At 32.2% G+C, this 14053-nt stretch overlaps 2 protein-coding genes across 2 annotated transcripts; one reads left to right on the top strand and one right to left on the bottom strand.

Annotated features, from left to right (window-relative positions):
* The first annotated feature begins 3989 nt into the window (after nucleotides 1–3989).
* On the top strand, nucleotides 3990–4460 carry LOC133302450 (uncharacterized). Its single transcript, XM_061502222.1, has one exon. It carries the CDS (start codon nucleotides 3990–3992, stop codon nucleotides 4458–4460), a length of 471 nt encoding a protein of 156 aa, XP_061358206.1.
* A 4180-nt stretch (nucleotides 4461–8640) lies between these two features.
* On the bottom strand, nucleotides 8641–11739 carry LOC133302459 (PRA1 family protein H). Its single transcript, XM_061502232.1, has 4 exons — nucleotides 11323–11739; nucleotides 10837–10973; nucleotides 9517–9588; nucleotides 8641–9419 (listed from the first exon to the last, which is right to left on the bottom strand). Exons 1-4 carry the CDS (start codon nucleotides 11727–11729, stop codon nucleotides 9349–9351), a joined length of 687 nt encoding a protein of 228 aa, XP_061358216.1. The 5' UTR covers nucleotides 11730–11739; the 3' UTR covers nucleotides 8641–9348.
* Between the last annotated feature and the right edge of the window lie 2314 nt (nucleotides 11740–14053).

Raw genomic sequence — 14053 nt, 5'->3', positions numbered from 1 at the left:
AAAATATGTCATAAATATAATCTCCTTCTAAATTAATTAAATAAGTTAAATGAATTAACATTTTTAATAAATAACTCATAATCTATATAGGCTAACAATTTATTTCCAAGGGGTGTTTGGTAGGAGATTTGTTTTATGATGACCGACAAAGTTGAGATGGGTTTTTTAGTTGACCATATATGGTAGGAGGTTTTAAAAAATTTGTCTATCATTTTGATTTGCATAGTAATCTCTGTTTGTGTGTAAAATTAAAAAAATTTGCCATTTCAGAATACCACTTGGTTATTGAACCAAAAAGTAAGAAAAAAAGCAATGGACACAAATATCTCTTCTCAAAAAAGGAACCGAACCGGTTATGCATGTAGAGATGCAAGATACTAAATATATAAATAGTATTTTGTTAAGCAAGGGCATGTGTCAAAGAAATAAAAATAGTATCTTTTACAATGAAAAGTAAAAGTTTTAAAAATTTTATTATAGAATATTAATTTTTATTATATTAAATATTCTTTTTTTATTTAATATTTTTTAATTTTTATTCTTTAGCAAATGACTCAAGGCACTTTTTAGCAAAACTCTATAAATAAGGGTAATTTTTCAATTTGGTCATCTAAACATTAAATTATGTCATAATAGTCCTTGAAAATTTGCGTCACTAAATTAGTCTGTCAAAGATAAAACATTATGATACTAGTCTTCTAAAATTCTTTTATTGAATTAATCTTTCCAAGATACAAAATTGTCACCAAATTTGTTTATATGAAAGACTAAAATATTAATATAAAATTAAGCACTAATTTGATAATAATTATGTATCTTTGAGAAAATAATTTGATGAAAAATATATTCAAATATAGTGATATTTTACAATTTTGAAGAAACTAATTTAATGACAAGATTTTAAAAGGCTAATAAAGTGACATCTTAATCTTTTGAAAATTAAAATTGAAGATTTATTTTATTTGTTCTCTTCTATGTGAAGGATAAAATCAAGTATGTAGAGAGCTCCTTGGACCCCTGGTCTACCTGAAAGGATAGCAGCATGAGTTGCGAAACAAATGCAAAAACGTATATATGTGAATTGTGAACGTATCATCGAAGGTTACTAATAAATTTGCGATAGTTTATGAAAGAGATGTCGTAAGAAAAATATTATATCAAAAGTTATTATTTATGGGTGATATGAAAAGTATTTGCCGGAATAACATATTTATTTTGTAATGCGTAATGGATATTGGCCTAATCCAATCTGAAACACTTTTCAATCCAAACACATTACAAACAGTTAGAGTTAATCAACCCCAAAAACAAATGTCAATTTGCAATGACAAAGAAGGGGGAGAGTAATTATGAAGGATGACATAGTTGGTAAACAGATTATGTTCAAAGAATGGATTGTTGTGGTTGAAAGGTTGTTGGTTTGATTTCTAGGCAAAATATTTTAGACTCAGTGGTAAAATCCTTCATGCTCTATGTTATGAAAAAAAAATAAAAAAAAAAAGATATATACAAAAAATAAAAAAAAGGAAAAAAAAAAGATATATACAAAAAAAAAAAAAAAAAGAGGAGTAGAAGTGAATTCGTGGGGATGCAAACAAGTGTGGCACCTAACGTATTATGGGAATTTGACTTCTAAATGTGCAAGCATGGAAGTCATGTCGTCGAAAGTTATGGATTATTACTATTTCCAGTGCTTACTTAACAACAATAAAAAATATAAGTGTACTAATTAATTTTGAATTAATATTTGATACTTTCTTAAGATAAAGATCTTACACCATTATCATCTTTAAATAACCATTTTATGCAGAAAAATTATCTCCAGTGAGCTCAAAACGACGTCGTTTGATATTATAAGATTAAAAAATTATAATGATAAAGACTAATATGACCCTGTAATATATTAGAATTACAAAAATACCTTGATTTATGTCTCAAAACGACGTCGTTTTAGGAGATAACTTGTATCCATTGACTGGAGAAATCTTTTACCCTTATTTTTAATACATTATTATAAAATAAAATGTTTTTAAAAGTTGTGAATCTCTTAATAGTATGAAATAATGTCAAATTCATTAAATAATATGACAATATACTATTACATACAAATATAAAACTTTTTTTACATTAATAAAACGTTAAAATTAAATTTCCTTCTAAATTCTCTTGTTAAAGTTTCCACGAATTACATTTAAATGATCAACTTTTTTACTTGATTAAACTTTATTAATCTGGTTTTCTAGAGTCTGGATTTTTGGCACCTATACCATAACTAAATCAACATGAAAGTGCCCTTCCTTCCACTGTAAAAAGTGGGTTTAATCCTAATTGTTTCAAAATTAACAGATTTGACTTCCATCAATGACATATATATAAACATAATATTTTTTTGGCAGAAGTCATGGCCTCCTTAGGAAAATTAAAGCTTTGTGTATATAGTAGAAAATGGATAGTATAACATGACTATTAGTTAAACATTGAGAAGACTAACCAAAAGTGGGGAAGCACAATGTAAATTAATATGAGACAACTAATTGAAAAAACACGAGTTAGGGATTAGCCAATATGGAACTTGGAGGGTCAACTATTAATTAGTTAATTAAGTAATTTGATTAATCACTTGTGATTATTTATTTTCACATTAACCTAATTTGTCGGCACAGCTTGCAGTTCGAAATCCACTTCCATATATGTGGAGATAGACCACATCTTTTGATAGCTGGAAATTTCCAAGTTCCAACAATTATTAAGGAGATTATTACCATATTTATATAGGGAAATATTTTGTTTACAAATTTTTTATTTACAAATTCAATTATGTATTTCGAGAAATACAAACACTTAAGTGCGTATTTTCTAGAATATATAGTTGAATTTATAAATAAAAAATTAGTAAATATAACTCTCTTTATATTTATATATATATATATATATTATTAGAAATTAATATTAATTAATAAATTTGATTCCCAATAAATGATAATCGTTGATTGACGAAAATTAAAGGTTAGGATTTGGTGTCAAATTTTAAATTTGACAACAGTATCAAATGATCCTATCCCATATATATTCACACTTTTTATAACTATTTTCCTTAATTATCTTAAATTAAATTTTTTATTTATAATTTTTATATTATTATATATTTATGCTTCTAAATTAGTTCCAATTTCTTTTCTATCTTATTTTATTTTTTAAAATAAGACATGGCAACATTTATTTAAATATTATGTATATAATTATATCATATGTCATACTATATCACAAATATATTTTACTCATAAATCGTATTTTAATTAGTATGTAACTGAGTTATTTCAAATAATATTAAACAATAATTTTGGTAAAGAAAATATTACGTATCTTTTTAAATATAATCCACGTTTCAAATAATGATAAAATTATTTATAATAAATTGATATTGAAATTAAGTATTAATAATTTTTATCAACGAACATGTTTATAAGTTTAAGTATAAAATATAACTTTATAATTTTTTTTTCAAAATGTGATGTATAACCATTTAAAACAGAATATATATATATATATATATATATATATATATATATATATATATATATATATATATATATCTGTTAAAAAATTAAGGCTATAAGAAAAATCAAATATATATAAACCATTATTTAACATACAATTTTCAAGAAAAATATAACTAAGACCTTTTTATACAATAACAAAATATAATAAAGATCATATCATATTATCTTGTAGAGGTAGTATTTTATCAATATACTATACTGGACATACTTAAAATTAAATTAAGAATAGATGTACTCTTATTTATGCACCTTATTATAATATATCATGTCATGAGAACTGTGGAGCACACATATCTTATTTCTTTATAAATATACACACTACCATACAAAGATTATTCAAATTCAGATCAACATTAGCTACAAAATATGATGAGTTCCTTCAACACCCTCTTCCTCCTCCTCCTAGCTATCTTTATCTTCTGCTTTGGCATGATAAAATCAGATGAGAATCTGATCAACACCTTATGTGCCAAAACAGAAAAGCCAGATAATTGCAAAGGGTGTTTGGAAGCAGAACCTAAGAGCAACTCAGCTGATAGTCAAGGACTTGCCCTCATAGCAGTGAAGTGTGCAGAGAAGGACACAACCTATTTGCATGAGGACTCACTCAAGCTTATTCCCAATAGTACTACCAACTTGTTGACAAGCGTTCTAAAAGGTTGTGCAGCATATTCATCCAAGGCACAACAAATGTTTTTGCCTGTTGCACACTATGTTCAAGAAAGGAATTATAGTGCTGCTCTTGATGTCATGACAGAAGATATAATACCTCTTGTAAATTACTGTTTAGAACTCATCAATCATGCTCCTGATATGGTTGTGCCACCGCTGGTCTTGGGTGGGGTTGTGGTTACAAACCAAAGTTGTACAAATGCTGCTGGAATCTTAAGTAATCTTTGAGTGTTTGTGTTAATGAATAATATAAAATAATGTATGTTTTTTTTTTTTTTTTTTGTAACTAATGCATGTGTTTTTACCGAATAATTTATGCTTTTTGATTGAATTGATTATTTACGGTTTATAATTTTATTAATAGAATATTCAATATATTTGTATCATTTAAAATGATAAATGTTTTTCTAAAAAAAAAGAGAAAAATATTTGTCACTCTAAAGAATACAAATTCATGTTATTTTAAGTGAAACAGTTGTTTTTTAATATAGGGTTCGTTTTTTCTGCAGTTACTGCAGATAAGTTATCTGGAATAAGTCCAATACGACGTCGTTTTGGGACGGAAATTATGTTATTTTTGTAATTTTAATTTATCTCAGGGTTATTATAGTCTTTATAATTATAATTTTTTAATATTTCAATCTCAAAATAATATCGTTTTAAAAGTGAATGCAGATAACTTATCTGCAGTAACTGCAGAAATATTTTTCTGTTTAATATATATTTGTTGGTTTTTTATATTTTCTCTCCTTCACAAAATTAGAAGAAGAGAAAAGGAGAAAATATTGTGGAGAAGAAAGAATGTAAAAAACCAAAAAAATTTACACCAAAATATGGTCAAATAACACAAAATTATATTTTATAAAATGACAAATATTCTTTTCTACTATACTTTTCTTAATTTCATTTCCTTTTTTTTTTTTTGAAACCTTCTTAATTTCATTTCTTATTTAAGCTATTGACATGCCCGTTTGTGAATTTAAAGTTGTACTTATAAGATGTTTACAATTCGAGTTTGCTTGATTTTAAAAATATAAATACTTTGAATTAAAGTAATTAATTTTTATATAAAAAATTAATCATGTATTTTTAATTCAAAACTCAATTAATTTGAACTCTTCTTAATTAATGATTTGATTCTATTATATTCAATCAGTTTATAATTAATTCTGTTTATGATAAATATAAATTTAATTTCACTGTTTTTGTTTTTTATGATGTAATCAACAACAAATTTATCGTAAAACTTCAATAAAGACATGATTAATATATATAATTGAATTAACCCGAGTTTTTTTTTTATATAAAACTACATCAAATTTACTTATCCATAAATATTAAATTATGAAAAATGTATAACTAATTATACATGTCCACTTTATTTTTATTTGGTTTCCAAAATGAAAAGAAAAATTAAGCCAAACAAATTAATTTTACAAAAGTAAAATCAAACAAAAATAAATTTATTCAACCCTTTATGGCTTTTAATTTAATTTTTTTTAATTTAATTTTTTTTAATTTAAATCAGTTTGGTTCATATATATTATTGAAAACGTAAATAAAGACAAAACTGGTTCATATATATTATTGAAAACGTAAATAAAGACAAAACTTATGCTCTCTATTCAACCACTTTTTCGTTTTTTATTCATCACGCTCTTCCAGCAACAGAAATATTTATAGGGAAAAGAATCAAAATCAGGAGTGAAAAGATAATTCAAGAAAAAACATATGATTGTCACAGCTTCCGAGAATTTGACATTGTCATGTAAATAATTCAAAACCCATAGATAGACTCATGAAGAAGAAAGTTGCTATTGGTGATGCGTTTAATAGACACAAGAACGCTCCTCCTCATCAAATAATAGCTATGGCTAGAAAACTGAAGTGATAGCATATATTTAATCCTATGATGATGTCACATAACAAGTCAAACCAAGATCTATTCACTTGCGTGAAATCATACTCTCCAATTTAAAGACTCCTACTACCATGATAGGTTCATGTTCATTTTTAGGTACACCAACGTATGATCCAAACCCAAATAAAAATAAGCATACCTCTTTAACTAATAGTTCAAGGGATTTGCATTTGTCATTAAACACGACACAATAAATTTTCCTACAAACACAACATTTTGTGGGACCCACACTTTTTGAAGAAAAAAAAAATTACGGCACGCAAAACGAATCTCTATAATATTACACAATCATTTTTCCTACAACATAACTCTTATAAAACCCATAATTCAACCCATAAAATTTAAAACAAAAGATAATTAGTATAAAATATACACTCCCATGGATCTACAATGTGCAACTGCATCACAACTTCCTTGACGTAGGGTGCTTCCTATGAAACTTCCAGCTGAGAGAGTAGATTCATGGTAGAATGTGGTGGTGGTGGTGGCACTTCCACAGAATTACTCTCTTAGCTGCTGCTTTGAAAAGAAAGATCACTTAAATTTATCTGATAAGATGAACCCTCACTGCTGCTGTCTGACTCCATATAGCTCCGTGCACACCTGTGATTGTGTCGGAGAAGAGCGACAAATATATAGAGTCCTTGCCATCATCTCATTGTGGTAAGGTAAGGACTGCCATCCAATTGAACAGTTGACTCTTCCATGCATTATTGTTAAAATGTAGTGTCGAAATGTAAAAACGTCTATTTCTACATTTTTTTACCACAAAATGTGTCGAAAAAATGGTAGAAATGGGATTTGGGTAGAAACGGTTAAAACGCCAAGTTGACTCAATAAACTCGATTGACTAGACGAGTTTACGAGTTGATTCAGTATGAAAAAAAAAAAAGAAAATAAACGGAGAGCATTTTGGGAAAATTATATTTTTCTCAAATTAAAACACGAAGACAGCTCTATTGCTTCGGCTGTCGTCCTTGCTTCTTCACCAGTTGCATCGTTTGTAAAGAACATTAGGATACATCACCCCAAAAGCTAGCTCAAAGGGTGAAAGTGCCCAACACGTCCTCTCACACGAGAGCCCATTGAACTTGAAGAGTGGATAATGTAGTTGTATCGCTGGGGACATCACCATCTTGTAGTGCTGTGCTGTGCTTATGCTCGATCATAGTCACTGCACTTGTTCGCAAGCACCCATCTTGTAGCATCACTTTCAATGGTCCATTAGTTTTGCTTAATCTTGTGCTTAAAACTTAAAAGTATGCCCCTTTCCATCTTTTCACTTTCGCTGCTCTTATTACTTATTAGCGTGATTTATCTTCATATATTGTTAGCATTTTTTACTGACATAATGGTTGGATCTGGAATTTGGGTATGTGGTTAGAAAAAAAATTATATTCCATTCTATATACATGTATTATGACTATCACCTGATTGAATGCCTTTTTTTTTTCACTACTTGAATGCCTTTCTTAATTTTTTTACTACTAATTATTATAAATTATAATTGTTAGAATATACTAAAAACATTTGTTGAAAGTTGTTTTATAAATTATAATTCCATTCTATGTACTAAAAACATTATTAGAATATACTAATTATAAATTATGATTCCATTCTGATTCTATATACTAAAAGTTGTTTTATTATTGGTGTGTTATGATTTTATATGTCGATTTTTTTTTTTTTTGGTACGTAATAAATTTTTACGTTTTGTTTACATTTCACGATTTTACATTTCACGATTTTACGTTTCTGCTCACCTTCACCATTTCTATGTACACACTTTCGTTTTAACAGCATTGCTTCCATGGTAGATGGCAAGGGCTCTATATATTCGTCGCTCTTCTATGACATAATCTCAGGTGCGCAAGGAGCTATGGAGTTGGATAACAGCAGTGAAAGTTTACCTCATCAGATGAATTCAAGTGATCTTTCCTTCCAAAACAGCAGCCAAAGAAGTAATTATGTGGAAATGCCGCCGCCGCCTATATTGTAAATCCCACTACTTTTACACTTATCTTTGAACAGAGACTCATCTGCTCTCTTCTTGTTCATAATTCAAATCCAAACTCAATTCCAAAGAATGCAACTCTTTTTTGACATGGACATTTAAAGAGTTTTGTTAAATACAATAAAACAATGTACTCCCTAAGCAGTGCGCAAACCTGCTTTACTTCCAGCTATTGTTCTAAACAATTCAATGTCCGTTTCATAATTACAATATGCTAAACAAACTGTGTAGCAGCAAAATCAGTGTACTTCACTTGAACATAAGTGAGGGTAGAGAGAAAGCTTCTTGCAAAATATTGCAAAAGAATATCAATGAGCAGGAACACAAAAAGCAATAACAAATTATGTACAATCGTTTTGATGAGACTGGATCAGAGAATTTAGGAAAATTAAGAGACAAGCACCTTTTTGGGCCCAGATAACTGGATTTTCTGTATTAATATGAAAAGGAAATACAATACTACAGTCTCACCTATTACAGTAAAGCAATGCACAAAGATAAATGACTACTACTATGATCAGAATGACTAACAACCCTGCACACAGAGATACAGGTTCAGTACAATTGAAGAGGTACTGATTCTCTCCCAAATCCAAGTCCTAGTCCTTTTCTGACTCATGCTTACAACCTTCACCCTCCTATATTCCCTCTAACTGACTAGACGCGTCAGCACATCCTCCTTCTCTCTTCTAACAGCCTATTCTTCTAGAACATTTCCCAATAATCCCCTGTACCTCCTCCTAGCATACACCTTCGTAGGAGTTCTATCACGTTTACTTCAAAAATATTTTAAAAATTCATTGAGGTTTAATCATAGTTATTAAAATGAGTCCGTAACAGCTTCCTAAAAGAATTGTAATTTTTACACCAAAAAAAAAGAATTGTAATTTGGATGAGAAAGTGCACTTCGAGAACATGGGGCCTAGATCCTTGGCAGGATACAAATAAACGAAGCAGGATCCAATATTGTATAAAACATGAATCCACAATTGTTCATGTTTAGAATGAAAGCCTATCTGGTATATTATCAATCTTGTTTCTTGCACATATCAAAATTATCGAAATTCCGTCCCCTAAATTCTATATTGTAAGCACTATCTTCTGTACAAAAGCCCCTTGAATAACCAAAGTATGATGTGTTGAATAAACGCAAGTGTACCACTGTTTCTTCGATTGGCTACCTACTTACCTCTGGCCGGGGAAGGTTGCTTTGCAGGGGTCAACTTCCGAAATGCAGCATGCAGCATCATGCCTAAAGAGATTTTTTGAACTTAAGGACCCGCCAGATAAAGGAGACCAGTTAAGGAAGAGCATAGGGCAGCAGTAAGATTACAAATAGAAAGACTCACCTGCATAGCTGACACTTATGGCACAAAAGAGAGCCATTTGAACATTGGAAAAGATTAGAATAACTGCTGTTGCTGCAAAATATGAGATTCAAAAACAAGTTAGAGATGTTTTTCCAAGCATCCATAAGCAATGTGCTATACCACACATTACATGAGAAAAAAGGGAGGGAGGGTGAAATATATGCAGAAAACAAGAGATGCCACATGAGCTCAGTAAAAGACATTTCTAGTTAAACCTATGCCACTAAGTATATAACATAAAAATTTCATGCATGCCTAGGGAGAACGTCAGTGAATCTCTTCTTCTTACTTGGGAGTTTGGAGGGGGAGTATTGTTGGGCTATGACAAGTGGGCCCAAGTCCAGCAATGCAAAAGAGTTCATAGCAGTTAGTTAGAGGAGAGAGATGTTGTTATATAAAGTGATTTGGGGGTGGGGTTTACTTTATGCATGTATTCAGAATATTTGGAGTGGAGTTTTGGGAAAGGATCTCTTGGGATCTCTTTGGCCTAGGTATATTGGCTGGAGACTGAGTGAGGTCTTTTGGTATTTATTTTCTGCATTTTATCTTGAATTAGTGTTTGCAATCTCTTGACTTAATAAATACATAGTTATAATTTTCTGGGTTCCATCAATTTGATGGGCTGAGATATTTAGTGATGGGCTTGAGATAATAAGTTAGTTACTAGGGAGTTATTCTAGAATATTCTCAAATAATAGGATATAAGGAGGGGAGAGTGGGAGTGTGAGGTAGGCATATATTGAGTGAAATGGAAATTGGGAATGGGAATAGGATCTCTAGGGATCTCTTGAGGCCTAGGTCTTTGGCTTTGAGGGTGAGTTGAGACCTTTGGTTTATATTTCTGTCATAGTTGTATTTTCCTACATTGTCATTTACTACCGTCATTGTCAGTAGTGAGTCTGTATGTATGTTAAAGCTCTGTTCTCTGTTGTTATGGTAGATACTGTCAAAGAAGTTATCTCCAATGTATTATTAAGTGAATCAAAGTGTTCTTTTACTGTATTTGTTATTATTTTTGCTGTTAATTGATTGGGGTTCCATCAGTGGGGATTACTGGTGAGGAAAGATTATGAATTCGGTTCAATCCACAGCTTAAGCAAAGTCCAGAGGCAGCACATGCCTATTGGATGTTATTGTTACATTACATCCCCAATAAAACTATAGCAAAACCATAAGAAAAACACCCCCTCCCCCTTTTTTCTTTGGTAAAGGCAATAGATTACCAGTTCATACTCAAGTAGTAAAAAGCAAAAAAGAAAAAGAAAATAAAAATACTTTCTATAAGAAATTATTGCTCACCACATTGGGCGATGCGAAGCAAGCACTGGCGAGTAAGAGGATATTGATCCAACCCCCATTTGTCGCTAGAAAACTTGAAGAAATCCCACAATGCCAAACAAGATATCAAACCAACAAGAGCAAGTGGCATCTTATACCTACAACCATCAAGAACAAAAACGCAGTTATATCAAACAACAACAACAAAGAACACAACAATAACCAAATTAATACCAACCGCAAGTGAAATTACCAAAGCTGCCACACTGCACTATCAAAAACAACCACCCATCATAACTTGAGAAATACACCAAATTCACAAAGAAAAAAAAAGCCTAATTTCACCCAATACATTAATATCATGTTTCAAAAATAGAACAGAAAAGAAAAACTCCAACTGAAAGCAAGATAGTACCATACAAACAAAACATCTTAAAAATCCAAACTTGCACATTTCAAAATGTGAAAGGAGGAAGCTTTGAGGGGGGGAAAGGAGAGTGTACGTACAAAGCGCAAGCGAAGAAAAGGATGAAGAGATAGGCGTAGTTGCGAGCATAGCGCTTGATGTTTTCATGGACCCTAAAGCGAGCTTGGGAGGGTGAGGAAGGGAATGAGTAAGACCCGCAGAACCCGAAGAAGGAGCGCGACCAAGAAGGGGTGTCGCCGGAGAAATCATCGGCGGTGAGCTTAGCGAAGGGGTTGAGAGTGAGGAGAGAGAGTAGGGTTACGAGGCGAGAGAAGAGACCGGAAACTGGTATCGGGGAGGAGTTGGGGTCAGCGGTGGTGGATGCAGCGGCGGCGGCGGCGGAGGAGGTGCGGTGGTCGAGAATTTCGAGGTAGCCGGTGTCGCGGAGCCACTTTTCAAAAGCGGGTTCGGGAACGCTGAGGGCTAAGGGATTCGAAGAGAAAACCATCGCTATTCTCAAAACGATACACAAACAAACAAAGAAACAATCATTCACATTATCATTTACAATATCATATGCTCATTTCATTTTGCAAGCCCTGCCCAAATGCTCCTCTTTTTGGAAATGGATCACATGTTATTTAATATGATTATCTCAGAGAATTTTAATGGATGAATCAATGGTGATGATTTTATAACTATTTGTTTTCATATATTTTTCTTTTAGAGTAAATAACATTTTTGATCTCTGGCAATATCCACAGACCCCTTATTGGTCCCTAGCAATAAAAAGGGACATAGTGGTCCTTTAAATTACAAAAAACAGGCTACGTTAGTCCTTTTGTTAAATCTCATCCAACGGCCTAACTAATGATGCACACTTGGCATGTTAGTTTGCTGACACGGATTTGAATGGTCCACCGTGGATTTCCAACGCCCTTATTGGTCCCTGACAAAAACCACGGGGCCTTTTTTGGTCCCTACTAAAGAAAAACAGAGACATGAAATCAAAGGATTTCTATGCAATCTATTGTCATTGTCTTCATAAAATTCTCGAGCTTATCCATGTATCCATGCTGACTGTAGAGTTCAATCATGCAGTCATAATGCCCCAGCCGATGCAGGACACAGTATTCATTGCTCATTGACTTAAAGCATTCCGCACCAAACTCAACAAGGCCTTCTTCAACACAAGCAAGCAGAATGCCCTGAAAGGTCACATGGTCTGGTTTGATGCCTTCTGCTAGCATTATCCCAAAAAGTTCAAGTCCCTCTTTGCCTCTATGATTGTGACAACATCCCAAAATTATGGTATTCCAAATAATCACATCCCTAGTAACTGCCCCCATCAGAACCTCAATAGCATACTCAAGACAACGACATTTAGAGTACATGTAAACCAAAGCAGTTCTGATTATAGTATCTATCGATAGATATAGCCATGAACCTGTTTCCCCATTTCATGGTCTGAAAGGCCTGCCGACACATTTCAAAGGCCTAACCTTAGCCAAAAACATCCGCGAGAACATGAAAACTGATTCCTTTGCATCACCAACATCAAGATATCGCCTCACAATTACATTCCGAGTGACAGCATTTGGACGTGGATCACATTTCCACAAAAACCAAACTTTGTCACAAGCCCATGAACCTACCTGGAGAGAAGAAGCTGAGAAGCAGCAGCACAAGAGGCAAGAACGCTAGCAAAGGTGACTTCATTGGCGCAAAAACCGGACCTATGATGAGAACTCTTCTTGTACCACCTTATGCCAAAACATATGAGGCAAGCTATCAAAATTCCAAGGGCCACACCAACAGAGACACAAATGATAACTAAATCAGCTTGACGAACCATTCATTCATCTCTCTTCATATTCAAACAATTTAATCATCTTGCACAAAACTAGCACTGGAGAGGTTCACTTTCACAAAGTTGACACAATTTTAAGTTAATTCAATACTTCATCTAGCTAGAACTGTCATAAATTAAATTGCTAATTTCGTGATAGAGATACAAGGAGGAAAGGGTATACTACAACCACAACCAACTTGAAAGATGAATCTCATCAAAAATGAAAAAACATCTAACTCTTTCTTAAAATCTCTGCACTAAAAGTGTGACATAAGCAAAGAACAAGACATGGACACCTTATTAAGGACAAAGCAATTTTTCAGATTTGATTATTCATGAATTTAAGGAAAAGCATGATAACTGCATAGTATGCATATTCATATATTACTACTTTCCTTGACAGATACATCACATGCCAAAAGAAACACAAATCTTATCCTCTTCATGATTCACATAAAAGTTATAGAAGTAGGGTTCAGGAAGCAGTTTACAATTCACAAATGACAAACCCTTTAAGAGTAACCGAAACCTTGTGATAATTTTGTTTTGATTAAATAATTTAAGTTTATTTGATGAACTTAAATTCTACACGAATTTATTTAATATAAACAGATTTAAATTAAAATAAATCCAATGAATGCTGAAGTTCCACGTAAGGGCTACCTGACTGTTACATTGCTCGTTGTCACCCTCTTCTTCTGACCGTCGCCACTGCACAAGCAGAGAGTGGGAGCAGCACAATACAACGCTAAGCTTCCCCATTTCTACGAAAAAATTCACTTTCTGTTCAAATCCAAACCCTAACCTGGCCAATTTCGTGACCCACATTTCAATTTTCCTCCAAAGCACCATCGTCATTGACCACACATTCTGTGAAATGGACGATAGTGCTAGGGCTTCCAATTTGTCCAAAGGAGACTATGGTATGGAGACTCCGTCAAAAGCTTTGGTCATTCACAACAGGGTACCTCAACGACGTG

Source organism: Gastrolobium bilobum, unplaced genomic scaffold (genome assembly GCF_033153095.1).
Source record: "Gastrolobium bilobum isolate Gb01-03AN ecotype WA unplaced genomic scaffold, APGP_CSIRO_Gbil_v1 utg15844, whole genome shotgun sequence".
Classification (NCBI taxonomy): Eukaryota; Viridiplantae; Streptophyta; class Magnoliopsida; order Fabales; family Fabaceae; genus Gastrolobium; species Gastrolobium bilobum.
The sequence above is the reverse complement of the archived record's forward strand: the minus strand, read 5'-3'. Positions and strand labels throughout refer to the sequence as shown.

Bases quoted from the DNA above. Each gene is read 5' to 3' on its own strand.
- LOC133302450 (XM_061502222.1), top strand. From the start codon at position 3,990: ATGATAAAATCAGATGAGAATCTGATCAACACCTTATGTGCCAAAACA.
- LOC133302459 (XM_061502232.1), bottom strand. From the start codon at position 11,729: ATGGTTTTCTCTTCGAATCCCTTAGCCCTCAGCGTTCCCGAACCCGCT. The intron at 9,589-10,836 runs GTGAGCAATAAT...CATATTTTGCAG, and splicing joins GCTTCGCATCGCCCAATGTG to CAACAGCAGTTATTCTAATC. The intron at 9,420-9,516 runs GTGAGTCTTTCT...AAATCTCTTTAG, and splicing joins CATAAGTGTCAGCTATGCAG to GCATGATGCTGCATGCTGCA.